Source organism: Drosophila yakuba, chromosome 2R (genome assembly GCF_016746365.2).
Source record: "Drosophila yakuba strain Tai18E2 chromosome 2R, Prin_Dyak_Tai18E2_2.1, whole genome shotgun sequence".
Lineage (NCBI taxonomy): Eukaryota > Metazoa > Arthropoda > Insecta > Diptera > Drosophilidae > Drosophila > Drosophila yakuba.
The window spans coordinates 13,141,445-13,156,118 of NC_052528.2; the positions used below are offsets into that span (position 1 = coordinate 13,141,445).

Below are 14,674 nucleotides of genomic sequence, written 5' to 3' on the forward strand. Positions count from 1 at the left end.
GCTCGGCAGAGGTCCTGTTGCCAAGGAGCCGCTCTAATCTTTGAAGTTCTTGAAATCGAAATGCGCTTTCACTGCGATGTGCTGGGAGTTCAAGAGTTTTTATTACATTATTATTGCTTGGCACCATAGGTAACTATTGATGAAGCCCGTTGGAATACAATTTATTGAGGCTTGCAAATCGGAAAACATAATCGTCTCTTTGTTATGTAATATTGCTTTAATATCTTTGTTGTAAGCTGGATAATGGTTGTTTTGATTATTGTATTCGCATTTACATTCGAACTTAAGGACGATTTTCAAAGCTAAATTTAAAAAACTGGTTTTTTTCTGAAATATGCCCAACGCAAGCACAATTCCTACTAAGAAAACTTTATTATTACTTGACTAGTTTCTACAAAGAATGCATATTTAATACAACAATTTGGTTCTTGGATATTCCACAGCTCTATGCATTTTACTGAGACTCGAAAAGAGACGCATAAATGGGTGATAAAGTACTAACTATCTCCGGGGATTAGATAACACATTTTATTGGCCAAAGTCCACTTGAGTGAAGGACAAGCCAAAGGATGCAATTCTCAAGACTAAGTTCACTTCAAAAGTGGTTTTTATCCTGGCAAATCTAAAGTCCCCTTCTACGTGCATTCAACAATTTTTATGACATTTTCTGCACAGTTGCAAGCAGAGCAAATAAATTATAAAAATTGTTTGCCTTTTTGCAGCTGCTCGCAGCCAACAGAAGTGCTCGATTTGATCAGCTCCTCTTGCTTGGCCAAATAAATTTGTGCTTAGATTTGTTTGCCCAGCTCAAAGGAAAAGTGGCTGTGGGAGGGGAGAGAAGAAAATGGAAAATGGGAAAACGCATTTGGCATTAAGAAAGTTGAGCTGCAGACAGACGACAATTTGATACACTCGGGGGCTAATTAAATTTGCATTAGAGCTGCGCGTTTGCCCGCGAATCCGTTGGCGACAAGCAGCGACAACCACGTAACATATGAATAAATTATTCAAATTCGCAACAAGCTTTTCACTACACACACAGGCACACGCACACACACGCACACACACGCACAACAGTTGCCACGAAAAGTTTGCGCATTAGCCCAACTGTCGAGTGAACTTTGTCGTCGGCAAATGTAATTTATCAGAGCGGAAGTAAGTAAATCAAAAACAATTTAAGGCCCGTCAGCCGGCATCATTAGCAGCACAGCCTCTGTATCGAAGGACGAGTGGGCGTGGCACCTGTCAGGCGGGAGACTTTAACTTAATTAGCCGGCGACTAAGCCAAATAGAAATGCTCGCCGACAAAAGTCACTCAGCGGCAGAGATTCCAACCCATCCACCCACTGAAAAACTCCACTTCGGCGGGAGCTCCAGGCTCAAGGCTGAAGCTCGGAAAACTTCTACACAAGAGTTAATGAAATTTTCAAAATTTTCCAACACGCAGCCGACGGAACCTCAAAAGCAATTAATCACCTGCATTAAAGCGCGTTAGCTGTCGACATCTGAGACTCACATATAGCCTCGGAAAAAGTTTGGCTCGTACACTGCCAGAAAATGTGGCTTTAAAGAAAAACATAAAAATAATGAAAAGCAATATGCTACTTGATCCTAGCAGCAGCTGGAATGGCTTCGTGCGGTTTTTTTGAGAAATGCACTCAGCTTCTTATGGGTATTATGTCAGCAATTGAACTGAATCGATTTCGAATGCTGTGGAATTTTCTTTTGTTGAGTGTACAATGATGTTTGCCACCCGCAGAGCACAAGTTCTCCAATTTTCCCCCAACTCTGGCCAAAGTCCTTTGTGTTATTGTTTACTTTGGAGAGCGGCAGCCGCCAGCAATTGTGTTTGCTTTTTTGGTAGTTAATCCTATTAATTAACTGGTCTCTTCCGCTCTTCCGGTCTTTCACTCTCGAACTAATAAGGTGAGAGTCCTTGGCAGGTGAAAGGTGTGAGTGGCTCTCCGGTCGAGTGGCCACTGTGATTAATGGTTTTAAAGGGTTTTTTCGCCGACAATAGTTCGGGTCCTTTGGTTTCGAGTGTCAAGATTGATTGCAAAAAGCTGAAGTAAATTTATTAAGATCCTTAAATAAAGTGGTTGATAGAACAAGGTGATTTTTGTTACTAGACTAACAATCTGCCAATTTAATCCTTTACTTAAATAATACTTTTTTTAGTTTGCTCAGGTTAATAGCAGAGTAGAGTTTTGATGTTTTCCCCAATTTTGATCTTTGTCTGTGCTGTCCGTGAAGTTCGTTCCCCTTGCATTGAAATAAAAAGGACGAATCCATCTACATTTTCATTCACCCTTATTCTAAAGAACTCCGCGGTCTTTGAATAAACAACCACATACACATGTACATATGTATGTACTTATACAAGCAACAAGGACCAAGAAAGTGTGTGTGAAAATCTCAGAAACAAATTAGTTGCGTGTAATTTAATTTGAAAAGCGAGCGTGTTTATCAAACAACATTAAAATGCTTGCACGGTGGAGGGCAAACAGCGGCAAGCGGCAGCAAGGACGAAGGATAATAACAACAAACACAACGGGCGACTAAGCCGCAAGTGGTAAGAAAACGCTAATTGGATTTTATTTTAGCATGCGAAACGAGGCACGATGTTTCCAGTTTCACCACTTTCCTCCCATCGTCCCATTATGGCCAAGTTAATAAACATTAAAAGCAATTATGATTCTTGGTTAAGATGTCATTGTCACCGACGCTTTTTGTGTTTCGGTCGGGTTATGTTTTTGTTCTACTTTTCGGCTGGGGAGAAAGCGAAAAGATCCTTTGAGACGGATAAGTTGAATGGTAAATAGAAATTCCCCCGGCTTGTAACTATATGTCTAATTATATGCTTTCTTTGTTTCGCAGATCGCTAGCTAGATAGGCTCAGCGAATTTAAGTTTAGTTTAGATTTGAGTAAAAAATACAACGTGTATATATTTTCGTTGTATACTCGTAATTAATGAGCCACGAAGTATTTTAGCTGCTTTCCTTGTCGTGCATTTTCAGCAAGCAGCTACTAAGAAATTTGCCATGAATCAGCAACAAAGCAGCAAAGTTGGCTCCCTTCAGCCTTCTACCGTCTTAATTATAACTTGTTGCAAAGTCAAAGTTAGTAAGGTGTGCGCCATAAAGTATGCTACAGTTTATGCATACACATCCTTGGATTTTTCCCTTCCTTTTTTCCATATTTTTGCACTCACTTTTTGTCCGCTCTCTTTGGGTATTCGTTGCGGTCAGGCGGGCACCGCGATTCAGACAACCGCAGAATTCCAAGCAGCTGTCGCATAATTGCATATACACAGCATATGGCAGCGACAAGGGGGAAATGTAGTGAAAGAGGGCAGAAAGGGGGTGGTATGGGGTGCACAGCGGGTGGAAGGGGGGTGCCCAAGTGGGTGGAGGGGTGTGGCTCAAACGACAACATAAATCCTCGGCTTGTGCCTTCCTGGTTATTGTTTATCATGCACACACCGTATGCATCCCAGAATATCAGAATATAGCGCATACGCCATGTGGCACAACTCTTGCAAATATAAATATATTAAAGTGTCGACCTAAGCACAAAGCAGCATTAATTTGGCCAGGTGAACCAGCCATGCTGGTGCAACTAATTGCCAATTTGTGTCCTTAATTCCCACTTAACTTTTGAAGTCTCAATCATTAAATTTGGGAATTTAGAAAACCCTAAAGTTTATTTATTGCAGTTCGGAATGAAGTTGCAAAACTTCCATGGGGCTTATTAAGTATAGAGAATTGCAATAGAGGAGCTTAAACTTAAATGTGCAGGTACGAATGACACGAAAACCACATTAAGGACATTTTATTAAACTCATTGGACTACAGACTATACTGTACAACTCAATTAAATGAAATATTTAAAACCAATGCCTTTAAGCTGCAATTGCATTCGCACTATCAAAAGCGGTTTATTGGCAGTAAAATTTTATTTGCCTGCATATGAGCTTTCTGGTAAATATTGAAACAAGTTCGTTCCATTTTCAAACGTCACGTTTGGCACATTTGGAGCCCAGAAAAAGCTGAACGAGAACGAAGATGGAACGAGCAGTTTCAAATTCCACGGAAAAGTCGCGCGGCGCAAAAGTGAAAGCTGTTTGCCATTGGCACACATGTCGTATGCGTAATTTCGGTTTAATTGATTTCTAGCACAGCCGCTTGATGAGTTCCGACATCCATGTAGAGCCCCGCCCCCCAGCGCCCTCTTTTTTAACAAACTTTGACGAAATGCTTTTAGCAAGGGCAAGCTCAGTCATTTTTTATTTTGCCGCTTTTGCAGCTTAACTTTGACTGCCACAGCCATTTGTTGAAGTGGATTTCGTTTTCTCATTTTTTTTTAATTTTCCCCATTTAATTTTCCCCGTTCGAACACAACCCAACTGAACTTAACTGAGCCATACTCGGCTTTGGCTTCGTTTTTTGCGCACTTGCAAATAAATGAGCAGCGTTCAAGGTGTGCTGATTAATGCAGTTCTATGGCAACACAGGAAGAAACCAATGCTTAGTTATATTTATACTTAGCTCCGCATATTTTTGATATTTTCAGGTTTCATTGATAATTGAATAGAGCATGTCAGCTTAATAAAACTCATCGCATATACGAATCTTCTTTGCTAATAATTTAAAGAAATAGGTAGTTTTTTTTCAGTGCACTTCGCCCACTTGGTTTTCAGTCGTCAACTCCTCTATTTCGTTTGCCATGCAGAAACGATTAATCAAGCCACAATTCGTGGCTGTGGATGGTTTTCGGTCTTTTGAAATTAATTTACGACTGTTCCAAATTAAAAGCTGGCAACTTTGATGCCTAAGACAGCTCAGTTTTGATTTTTCGTCATTTAACATTTTAACAAACTTAAGACATATTGCGCATGTAGGTGTGTGTGGCTAAATTTAATAAACTAAAACCATTTGCAGTTCACTGAACTGACAGTAAATAAATTTAACCTAATTCGTACATGTCAATAACAACAGCAACCGAGACAGGACATCCTCATCCTGCCCGCCTTTTCCCGTTGCTTAGCTTTGCTTTTGCTTTGCTTTTGCCTTGCTTTGGCTCCCAAGGATGTCAAAACAAAGAAGAAGAGCTAACGGATGTGCAGGAGTGAAAAAGAAAGGAGGAACCCGCCGAGCAGCAAAAGTAATGGTGGTAACAGAGGGGGGAAGGCATATCCATGAGCACGAAAACTGTATTGGCCAAATGGCGATGGAAATGGGGGCGTTGCACAATGGAAAAGGCAGCTCAAAATAGCGCACAACTTTAAATTAACAACTACAAAAGTTCAAAAAAGTATATACTAGTAAAATAATGTAATACACATATATTTTTTACAATACCGATGTCTTATACACAAGCAGTTCTTTTCGCTTAATTATTCTGTCTATCATGTATCATCTGTTACAAAATTAAAGGCTATCTGCTAAGGGCACTTCTACAGCATTTTTGTTAGGCAAATTAACACTATATACGATTTATTAAACCGCAGAATTTCTATAAATACTTTAAATGTATCTATCTGCAAAATCAAGGCTGTTTGCAACCCAGAGCACATCCCACTTTCAGATCTTTCGCTGTGTTATGAAGTGCTAAGTGGGAAGCAAAAGGCAAACCCCAAAGATGACGGCCATCTTCAGGATGGCGTTGGTTTGTGTGGGTGTGTGAGTGAATGGCGCTGTGTGTGTGTGTGTGTGTGTGCGTATTTGGCATTTTGCGTCCTGGGCAATGGCACCACATGCTCCTGATGGCTGCAGTTAATCCACTTAATGACCCCGATGATTTTATTGATGAGCGTCAGCGCCTAACGCTAACATATGCCGCCACCATGGCCGCTGATGATGAAGATGCTTCATTCCCACCCCGGGTATTAGATTTCCCACCCAGATCCGGCTCTATCCGCTCCACAGCCCACCACCCCATTCCACCCAATTCCGCTCTATTCCCAGTCAGTTGTCATCGCAGACTGTGCAGTGGAGCGTGCTGCGTCCTGTGCTCCTTGAGGGGTCCTTCATCCTTGGTATGTTTGTTTCCTGTTGATTTTTCGGCACCTAAATTAGTGGCAGTGACTCTAGCTGGGGGCGGGGAAACTGCTGGGATTTTTCCATTTGATAAAACGTCCTGCCTGTCAGCCACGTTCTGTGTCTATGTGTGAGTGTGTCCTGTTTGCGTTATTTATGCGCGGGCATTAAAATACAATTTTTATGCTCGCCATGGCCAGACTTATCCTTTGACTCACGCTGACGCCTTGCTATTCCCAGTGCCTGGCTCATTCCAATCTCAGCCTTACACTGATGCAAAATGTGATGTATTTACACAAAAGTACATTTTATAACAGACACCCAAAAATATGCATTGTAGTCTTGCCATTTGATTGATGTAAACGAAGAAACAGTTGGTTCTTATTAATTTACTGCTGCAATGCACTCTTAAATAGTAGACTTCATTTACAACTACCTAAAATAATCATATAAATGTTTTGGTATATTGAGAACACATTTGTACTACCCTTTTTTCTCTGTGCAATGCCACCTCCGCCGCCATTGGCATCAGCATCCACGTCTTTTGGGGCCAGCTCTTCGGAAGCATCTTTATTAAGTGTAAATGCGCGTGGCGAAAGCATATTTATTTACGTTGAGCTGCTTATTTATTTGGCAAATGGTTTTGCATTTGTCAACAGCAGCAGTAGAAGCAACAAAGTGGTAAAAGCGGGAAAAGCGGGAAAAGCACAGAGGAGCAGCGGCGACAACTTGCATTTCAATTTGGACCACGGTCCCCAATCGTCTGCCCCCAAAAAGGGGGGTGAATCTAAGTCTGCATTTGGGTATTTGTCTATTTGGCATTGTGTGTTTCTGGGGTTATTTAACAGCTCGTTTAACTAACACAAAGAGACCTTATTTACGCAAGACGAAACCATTTAATGAGTTATATCAGTCACAAATTAAGGGTGAAGACGATGAGCTACGCTCTGCACTTTCACCAGCTGAGTAACGGGTATCAGATAGTCGGGCAACTCGACTATAGCGTTATCACTTGTTTATATGGTGGTTTGTCGACATTAAAATTTGAGGTGATGACTTTAATTAATTAAAACTTCAACAATTGATAGTTTCATCCGCAAAGCAGGTAAATCCCAATATTTATGGTGGCCTGTCTTCCTGATTAACCTCTGGGATTCGACCAAATAGTTTCAGGCTGCACACGACATGCTGCCACTTAATGATGCATTAAAGCGTTAACATTAATATAGGCCGCATCACCACAACACAGTGAATCCTTACGCTCACACACACACACATTCACTGACACACACACGCTCAATTTTAAGCCATCGACATTGTGACACTTGGTGCTTTAATTAAATTTTCGATAATTGCATGCACCGAAGAGCCGCCAAAGGACATGACGGCGACGGAAATATGAGACACAGGGCGGAGTCAGTATATCATAAATGCTGATCCCGATAATTACATTAAAGTCGTTCAAGCAGAGTATGCACTTTGAAGTTTAAATTTTATCGCTTTCCACCAAAAACGGGGACTAAAAATTATAGTATATGAAAATGTAAGAAAAATATTTCACCCTTTATTTTTACTGAAATAAAAATTAATTCTCAGATAGATTTTAATTAATCCTCTTATTCCATAAATGGTTCCGCCCTGGTGGCCAATGGGGTAATGAGAATATTTTTGTAGGCGCCCGGCGCATTCAAGTGGCATTTTAAAATTGATTAAAAAAGAATTGGTGATGCTGCAGTGCCTTCTTCACAGTTTTCTGTCGCTACTCCAGCTCATTGTGGCTGCGAATTTTCCCCTTGTTTTTCGCCGGCGTTTAATTAACGAGGCCTGGACGACATTTTTGCCGAGCGACATTTTTAATTTCCTTTATTTTGTGCTCAGCAACATCGGAAGTGCCGTCAGCCAAACCGGAAGTACGCCGCTCACACACATACACACACACACACTCGCCCTCACACTCACACTCACAGTCACGCTCAAAAACTACGAGCCATAAAGAAAGTCGAACAGTGTCAAAGAGGCGCATAATTAACTTGTTGCCACACCCACTGCCAGTACTCGAAATAAAGAGGAAGAGCACCAGAAACCGAGAAAAAATGAATGAAATGCAGGGAAAACAGTTGAGAGGCGGCAGAAGGAGGACGCAGCCAACTTTCACTGCGGCTAAACTTGGCCAGAAATGAGCAGACATCTCCTCAGTCGGAAGTCCGAGACATCGTCGAAACTTTTGCCATAGCTCGAACATAATTATAAAAGTTTCGACAAGTATTTGCCCAGGTGGGCCAGCAACGCAGCCAGTGTTCGTGCAAAAAATAAGTTGAAGAAAGGGGAAAATAAATGGGAAAAAAACTAGAAAATACGAGTATATAAACCAACGGATGGAGAGAAAACCGGACCAAGGTTTGCCAAGTGCCAAATGGCAAGTGCCAGGGGCAACGGCGGCAGCAACTTTATTCCCACTTCTTCTTGGCCTTTCCCTACTAATTAGCCTGCTATTGGCATTTTTGCTTAAACGCTTAACGAGCTCCTAGAAATTGCCAGTTGCCTTTGCATCCGTTAATTGCCTCGACCCCGCCCAATTGCCCTCGATTTGTGGAGCCAAAAACACTTCTCGGCCGTACCGAGTATGTTTGCAAATGTGATGGCTAATACGTCTTGCGCTGCGTATACGTAATTTCTGGGTAAGCCGTGTCCCCGACGGGACCATCAAAAAACCGTTTGGCTCGACCCGCCGCAAAACCGTGATCCTTTCTGCTCCTGACAACAAGCAAACAATGAGTTTTGGGCCTTCCTAAGGTCGATTGAATGATACCCTTTAGCGACATACATTTATATATACATCTTCGCTTTACTTTCGTTGAATTTCGTCTTCTGACACTGGGAAAAGCATCTGCAAGTGACGCTAAATAGCTGAAATAAACAAAGCACTTCAATGAACCGCAGTTGCCTAAATGTGACGATCAACCCAAGTTATGTTTAACATTCTGAATTGGCAAGAAATTAATAAAAATGCCAAAGGCATTTCTTAAGTAGCACAGCATCTAAGCTTGCGCTTTCAAAGGGTATTGGCAATAAGGGAACGCAGGGAACGAAAATCTCTGAACAGCCACTTAAGCGATGAGTGAAGTGAGTCGCCGGTTTTTCGGTCCTCTTCCTCGACAGCCACGCTCACCTTTTCCAGGCACCTCGCATTTTGTGGTGCTACTTATGTACGAATGTTGGAGCCGTAGAACGGGGCCACTTGGAAATTGCTTTGAAGGGCTGCTGATGCTGATGCGGATGCGGATGTGGATGCGGATGCGGATGCTGCCGTGCCATTTCTCCTTTCTTATCTCACTAAAATAGGCATTGTTGGTCCCGGCTATGTTTGCCTGTATTTGTGTGTGTGCTTGGCCTGGCCCATTCTTTTGATTTTTGCCATGCACGCATGAAAATTGTTTTCCTTTTGTTCTGGGCGCAGGACTCAGGACGAGCAACAACAAAGGCCAAAGGTTGTTGACAGCGTCGGGAAACTATGCTACGGATTATGATGCTGCCAACAGCTAAGTGCGTTCTTAGGAGCGATTCAACGGACGGGACGTGGCAGGCCATGTGGGCAGCAAAAGGACGCCTATTGACAATGGGTGGCCGATTTTAAGGCTTTAACCAACTAGGCAGATGCAGGTGAATCCGGCTGCGTCTGGTGCTGAAAAGGCCTGATCGAAAGCCAAATGGGCAGGGGAGCGGAGGACACTTTGAGTGATGTGCGGAAGGCAAGGCATTGGCTTTGTCCAAAAACAAAATCACCTCCCCAACGAAATGCAAGTAAAAGTGGTTTCTCGACAGCCGAAGAGCTTTGAAAGTGATCAACGAGAAATGTCACATCTTTAAATACATGGAAGGTTCATATATGGGTTTATTTAAAACGTGCGTACTGACATCCCGAAGAGTTTCATTTATTAACGAACATTGAAGCCCATTGAGAAGCAGTGTATTCTCCAAAATATGTTGCATAACCAAGGAATAACTATGCCATATTTTCTGCCAAAAAAAACTACTTTAAAAGTTAACTTCGCAAATACGGATTTATTTAATCAGGCTCAAATGGCGCTTATCCTGGCTGGGCTGGGGAAATGGAGCTGCTTACTTAGCATCGTTATGGCCAACGATTTATGCATAAGCGGCGAATAAGCAGCATTACAATTTGGCTAAATCTCGGAGCACCCACGTATGTGGATGGCCATCCTGCTTATGTGCATGTGAATGAATCCAGCCACGGAGACAAACGGCAGCCACTTAAAACTGTCACAAGTTAAAAACCGCAAACTGCAGTCGCAACAAGGATTGTACCAGCCACCCCTCCCCCTCCCCAGGGGGGTTGCAAAAAGGACTCAAGAAGGGGGGGCAAACCGGAATGAGGTGCACGTAGGGAGCAAAGAGAGACATTATGCGACGGCATGGAAACACACAACAATTTCACAGACAATGAATACATTGGCGAAATGAGCGGGTGGGCGAAGGACTCCTAGACACGAGGACAAAGGAATTTAAATAAATGCATGTGCACGAGTTGGAGCAGGAAAAAAATCACAACAATTGGTTTGGCACTGCAGAAAAAATCGCAGCAATTGCAGACTAGCTGCAATGGAAAAAGACGTATGTTAAAAAAATGATACTGTCTGTGTAGGAATTATCTTAGGAATAATATGATTTAGTATGATTCTCACTACTTTTTTAGGGATAATATTTTAATCACACATGAAGTGCTTGATTCTCAATAGATTCAAGCCCACTTTTTTTTTCTCTGTGCACTGAAAAGTCGGGGGTATGGATGATTGGAGGAAAAGGTTAGTGGGATTGGGTGAAAAAGAAGGATGGCCCTACAGCCACTCGAGGACAACGGCGAGCGATGACTTTGCATTTTGCATTACATTTACTTTTTGCAACTTTCAAGTTACTCCGGGCGAAAGCAGTTTGAAAATTATTGCAGATCCTGGAACTGGGAGTCAGCAGCTTCTTTGGCTTCTTTGGCTCTTTCGGCTGCCTCTGTCCTTCTTAGCCACATTTCAATGTTGCGTTTTGGAGTTATTTTAAGCCATCGTTGTTGTTTTGCGTGTTGTTGCTGCTTACACACGCAAATGTCTTATTTATGCTCAGCACTTTTTGCCCCACCACCATCACCATCCCCATCACAACCTCTTCCCCCATTTTCCACCCGGCGACAACTTCTTGCGGCTGAATGTCGTCGACATTGCTTTCTGCTCCGGGTTTCCCACTTTTCCCCACCGTTCACCCCTTTTTTTGGCATGTGAGTGGGAGTTTTCCCTCCAGCTTCGTCCCTGCGGTTCTCTTGCAAATGCTGCCTTGAACATAAGCCGTCGTAGAAAATGAAAAACCGTGGAAACTTTTAAGATGATCATTTCGCAGGAATGCGACTGAAAGTAAAGTAGAATTTGCAATAGGTGGAAAAGGTTTGTTAATTATGGTAATAGAAATTTCAAATTTGGTAATAAATTTGAAACACAAATAACATCTATTAAATTGTTAAATAATGCAAATTTTATTGAGCACATCCAAATATGGTGAATTTGTTATGGTTATTTATAAAATACCTTGGTATAACCCATATTAACGAAACTGCAACAGAGATTATGATTAGATGCAAATCACTGCATTAAACATTTCCAATGACTTATTTGATTTTAAAACTAGGCTGACAAGCTAAAGAGTTTCTCAATGCAATTGGAATCAAAGTGAGTTAAAGGGTTCACGCCAAGGGTTTCGCAAAGGTCACCAAGAAGCCAGCGTTGTAGTGGGTGCATGGCGACGCATAGATATCCACTTTTTGATGCCGCCCGGAGCGGAATCCCCGCAGCGTCCCCACAGATCCCCCAATCAAAAGCCAAGCCTGCCAGTCCAATTGTTCATGGGAACATAAAGCTCGGATTGCATTTGGCCCGACTTTTGTGGAGCTGCTTCCCAGCAAGGATTTTCGCTATGCCATCGTGCTTCAACTTCAGTTCGGGGCTTTCTTATGCAAAAATCCATTCTTGTTGCTTGTTATTCTGGCATAAAAGAAAATTGTTTATATAGCTGAGAATATATATTTGACAAGAAGCGCAGCAAAGGATTCTACGAGGCAGAGTTGCCAGCGCATCCTTTATTTTCTACGCTTTTCCCTTTTATTTTTTTTTTTTGGGAGGGACACACAGGACAGGACGGACCAAGCTGCTTAGTCCTGGCTCTAATAGAGCCTTGCCAGGACTTTTTATGCTGCTGCTTATTAAGACTGGAGAGGATTCCCCGCGCTCAAATTCCCTTTTTGGGTCCCTGCTTTTCCTTATTTATTGTCATGGATATTTGAGTCAAGTTCTTGCTGCACTCCTTTGTGGCCCGTGGATAATATACAATTTTTTAATGGCACATAATCACGTTAACTGAAAACTGTCGCCGCCACTAACTTAATAAGCAGCCAGTCCAAAGTTCCCCGAACGAGAGAGCACTGGACAGCTGGGCACGTTATGCAATTTAACAGAATTATTTAAATTTCTACGAAACTTCTGAAGTGGGGCATGAAAAGTGAGCGGCAAAGTTTGCAACATGGCAACAACTTCACTCACCATGGGTCAGTGTTGCAATGGGCAACTTTTAAATTAACCCTAATTCCGAATGCGCCAACAGCAACTAAATGGGAATAAAAATAAAAATAGAAATTATATAAAACTTCAAAACAAATACAAATAAAAATGTGAATGGTGGGTGAGTGGTGAATGAGAATAAAACGAGGCAAAAGAGGCTGAGGCAAAGAAATGGTGGCCAACAAGTTTACAATATTCTTGCGCATTCTTCAACTTTAACAATTTATTAAATGGGTCAAAAGCCGCTAAAATTTCATTTATCATTGCATGAGCAGGCACTGCACCACGCCCACCGCCCACTTCCCAGCCGCCCAACCACCTGCCACGCCCCCTCGTGCCGCCCACGGGCAGCCAGCACGTCAGTCCCTTGAAATGCCAACAAATCGCAGAGACGAATGAGCTCGGCAAACTTGAAGCGCTTCCGGTATGCCACAGCTACTTTTGTCCTCGCTCCAGTTGCCCTGGATTCGGGTTGGGCATGTCGGCACTTCAGGGATATTTGTCATGGAGATGGGGTCGTTAAGAACGAAGTCCGCCAAACTTGTTGTGCGTAAGACTCAGTTTTAAGTTGGCTCTAACCAGAACTGGAAACTAATTCGGCACTTTATTCAACTTTAAACTACTATTTATGTGCAATTAACTCTAGGAAAAAGCATTCAAAGTCTGGTGCCCGCTGTATTTAAGTTAAATTGGATTTGGAATTTACAGACTTCGATTTGATAGAGGTCATATTTTTAAAAAGATAGTTTATTACAAAGCCTGCCTTTCTGTCCTTCAATATATTTAATGAGCCAGCCATCTACGCCATTTAGCTGACTTCTTGGTTATATAAAATTCAACATCGCGCGCTTGCAGAGAATACTTAAAGATCATATGTACATACATATACATATGTGTTAATATATGTTTTATTCCAGCTTATAAGCCTAAAGGCTTCAAGCTACTAAAGTAGTTCTCGTACGCCCTGTTGGATGTACAGTCCAATTTGGACGTCGAGCTACAGAGGTGGTGTCCCTGGGAAATATGAATATCAAACTTCTTGTGGATCGAGTTATGTCCGGATGTGGAGCTCTGGTGGTTCGAATTGGTCGTGGTGTGGGAAGCTTTTTTGTGGGTTCGTTGAAAATAAATGTCAGTCGTCTAGTAGTTCTAACTTGAGGTCGGGTCCATAAAGTGGATCGCGGTAATGTGGGAATCGTAGCTCTAACTGGAGTCCTTGTGGCCAAGGTGGATCCTAAGGGTCGTCTTGTCCATAAGGTGGGTCTATTGGTGACTCCTCGTGTGGGGCTTGAATGTCTTATTGGAGGTCGTGTCCATAGAGTGGCTCGAATGGTGGGTCTGATTGTGGGTCTGATTGTGAGTCTGTGGGTGGGTCGTACTGTGACTCTTATATGAGGTCTTGTCCATAGGGTGGGACCAACTCTTGTGCGCGTTGGACGAACCGTTGGCAATGGAGGACGCACTGGAGGTCTGGTCCAGAGAGTGGGCCTTATGTTTGGTTTGGTCGGTAGCAATCTAGTGGGTGCCCGTGACCAGATCAGAAATTTTCGAGTGGTTCGCACTGCAGGTGGACGAGTTGGCCTGGCGGTGGGTCTTCGGGTAACTGGTGGCTTTGTGATCCTCCTGGTTGGTCGCCTTGTGATGGGAACTCTTCTGGTGGGCCTGGGTGGTGGAATAGTTGGCCTCCTGAAGGGTGGTGCAGTAGGAGGTCTAACAAATCGCGGTGGAGTCGGTTTGAGAGGTCGTGGCGTTAGCCTGGGTGGCGGTGGTCTGGGTATTGGCCTTGGAGGAGGTGGTCTGGGTATGGGTCTTGGTGGTGGTGGTGGTGGCGGTGGAGCACGCCTGGAACTCTCCGGCAGCGGCAGAGGCAGTGGTGCTTTTGGTGGTGAATACGCCGGTGTTCCATTGATGTGACCAAAAGCCAAGCAGAAAAGCGAACTGAAGAGCAGCAGTGAAAGTCGCATTTTGTGTGCTTATCACGAATGAGTGTTCCGATTTATATGGGTTACTATATAAAGACC

General features: G+C 42.9%; 1 protein-coding gene across 1 annotated transcript; it reads right to left on the minus strand.

Annotated features, from left to right (window-relative positions):
* Positions 1 to 13,214: 13,214 nt before the first annotated feature.
* Positions 13,215 to 14,617, minus strand: LOC26534785 (extensin). The gene has a single exon (XM_015197356.2). It carries the CDS (start codon positions 14,615 to 14,617, stop codon positions 13,589 to 13,591), a length of 1,029 nt encoding a protein of 342 aa, XP_015052842.2. The 3' UTR covers positions 13,215 to 13,588.
* Between the last annotated feature and the right edge of the window lie 57 nt (positions 14,618 to 14,674).

Bases quoted from the DNA above. Each gene is read 5' to 3' on its own strand.
- LOC26534785 (XM_015197356.2), bottom strand. From the start codon at position 14,617: ATGCGACTTTCACTGCTGCTCTTCAGTTCGCTTTTCTGCTTGGCTTTT.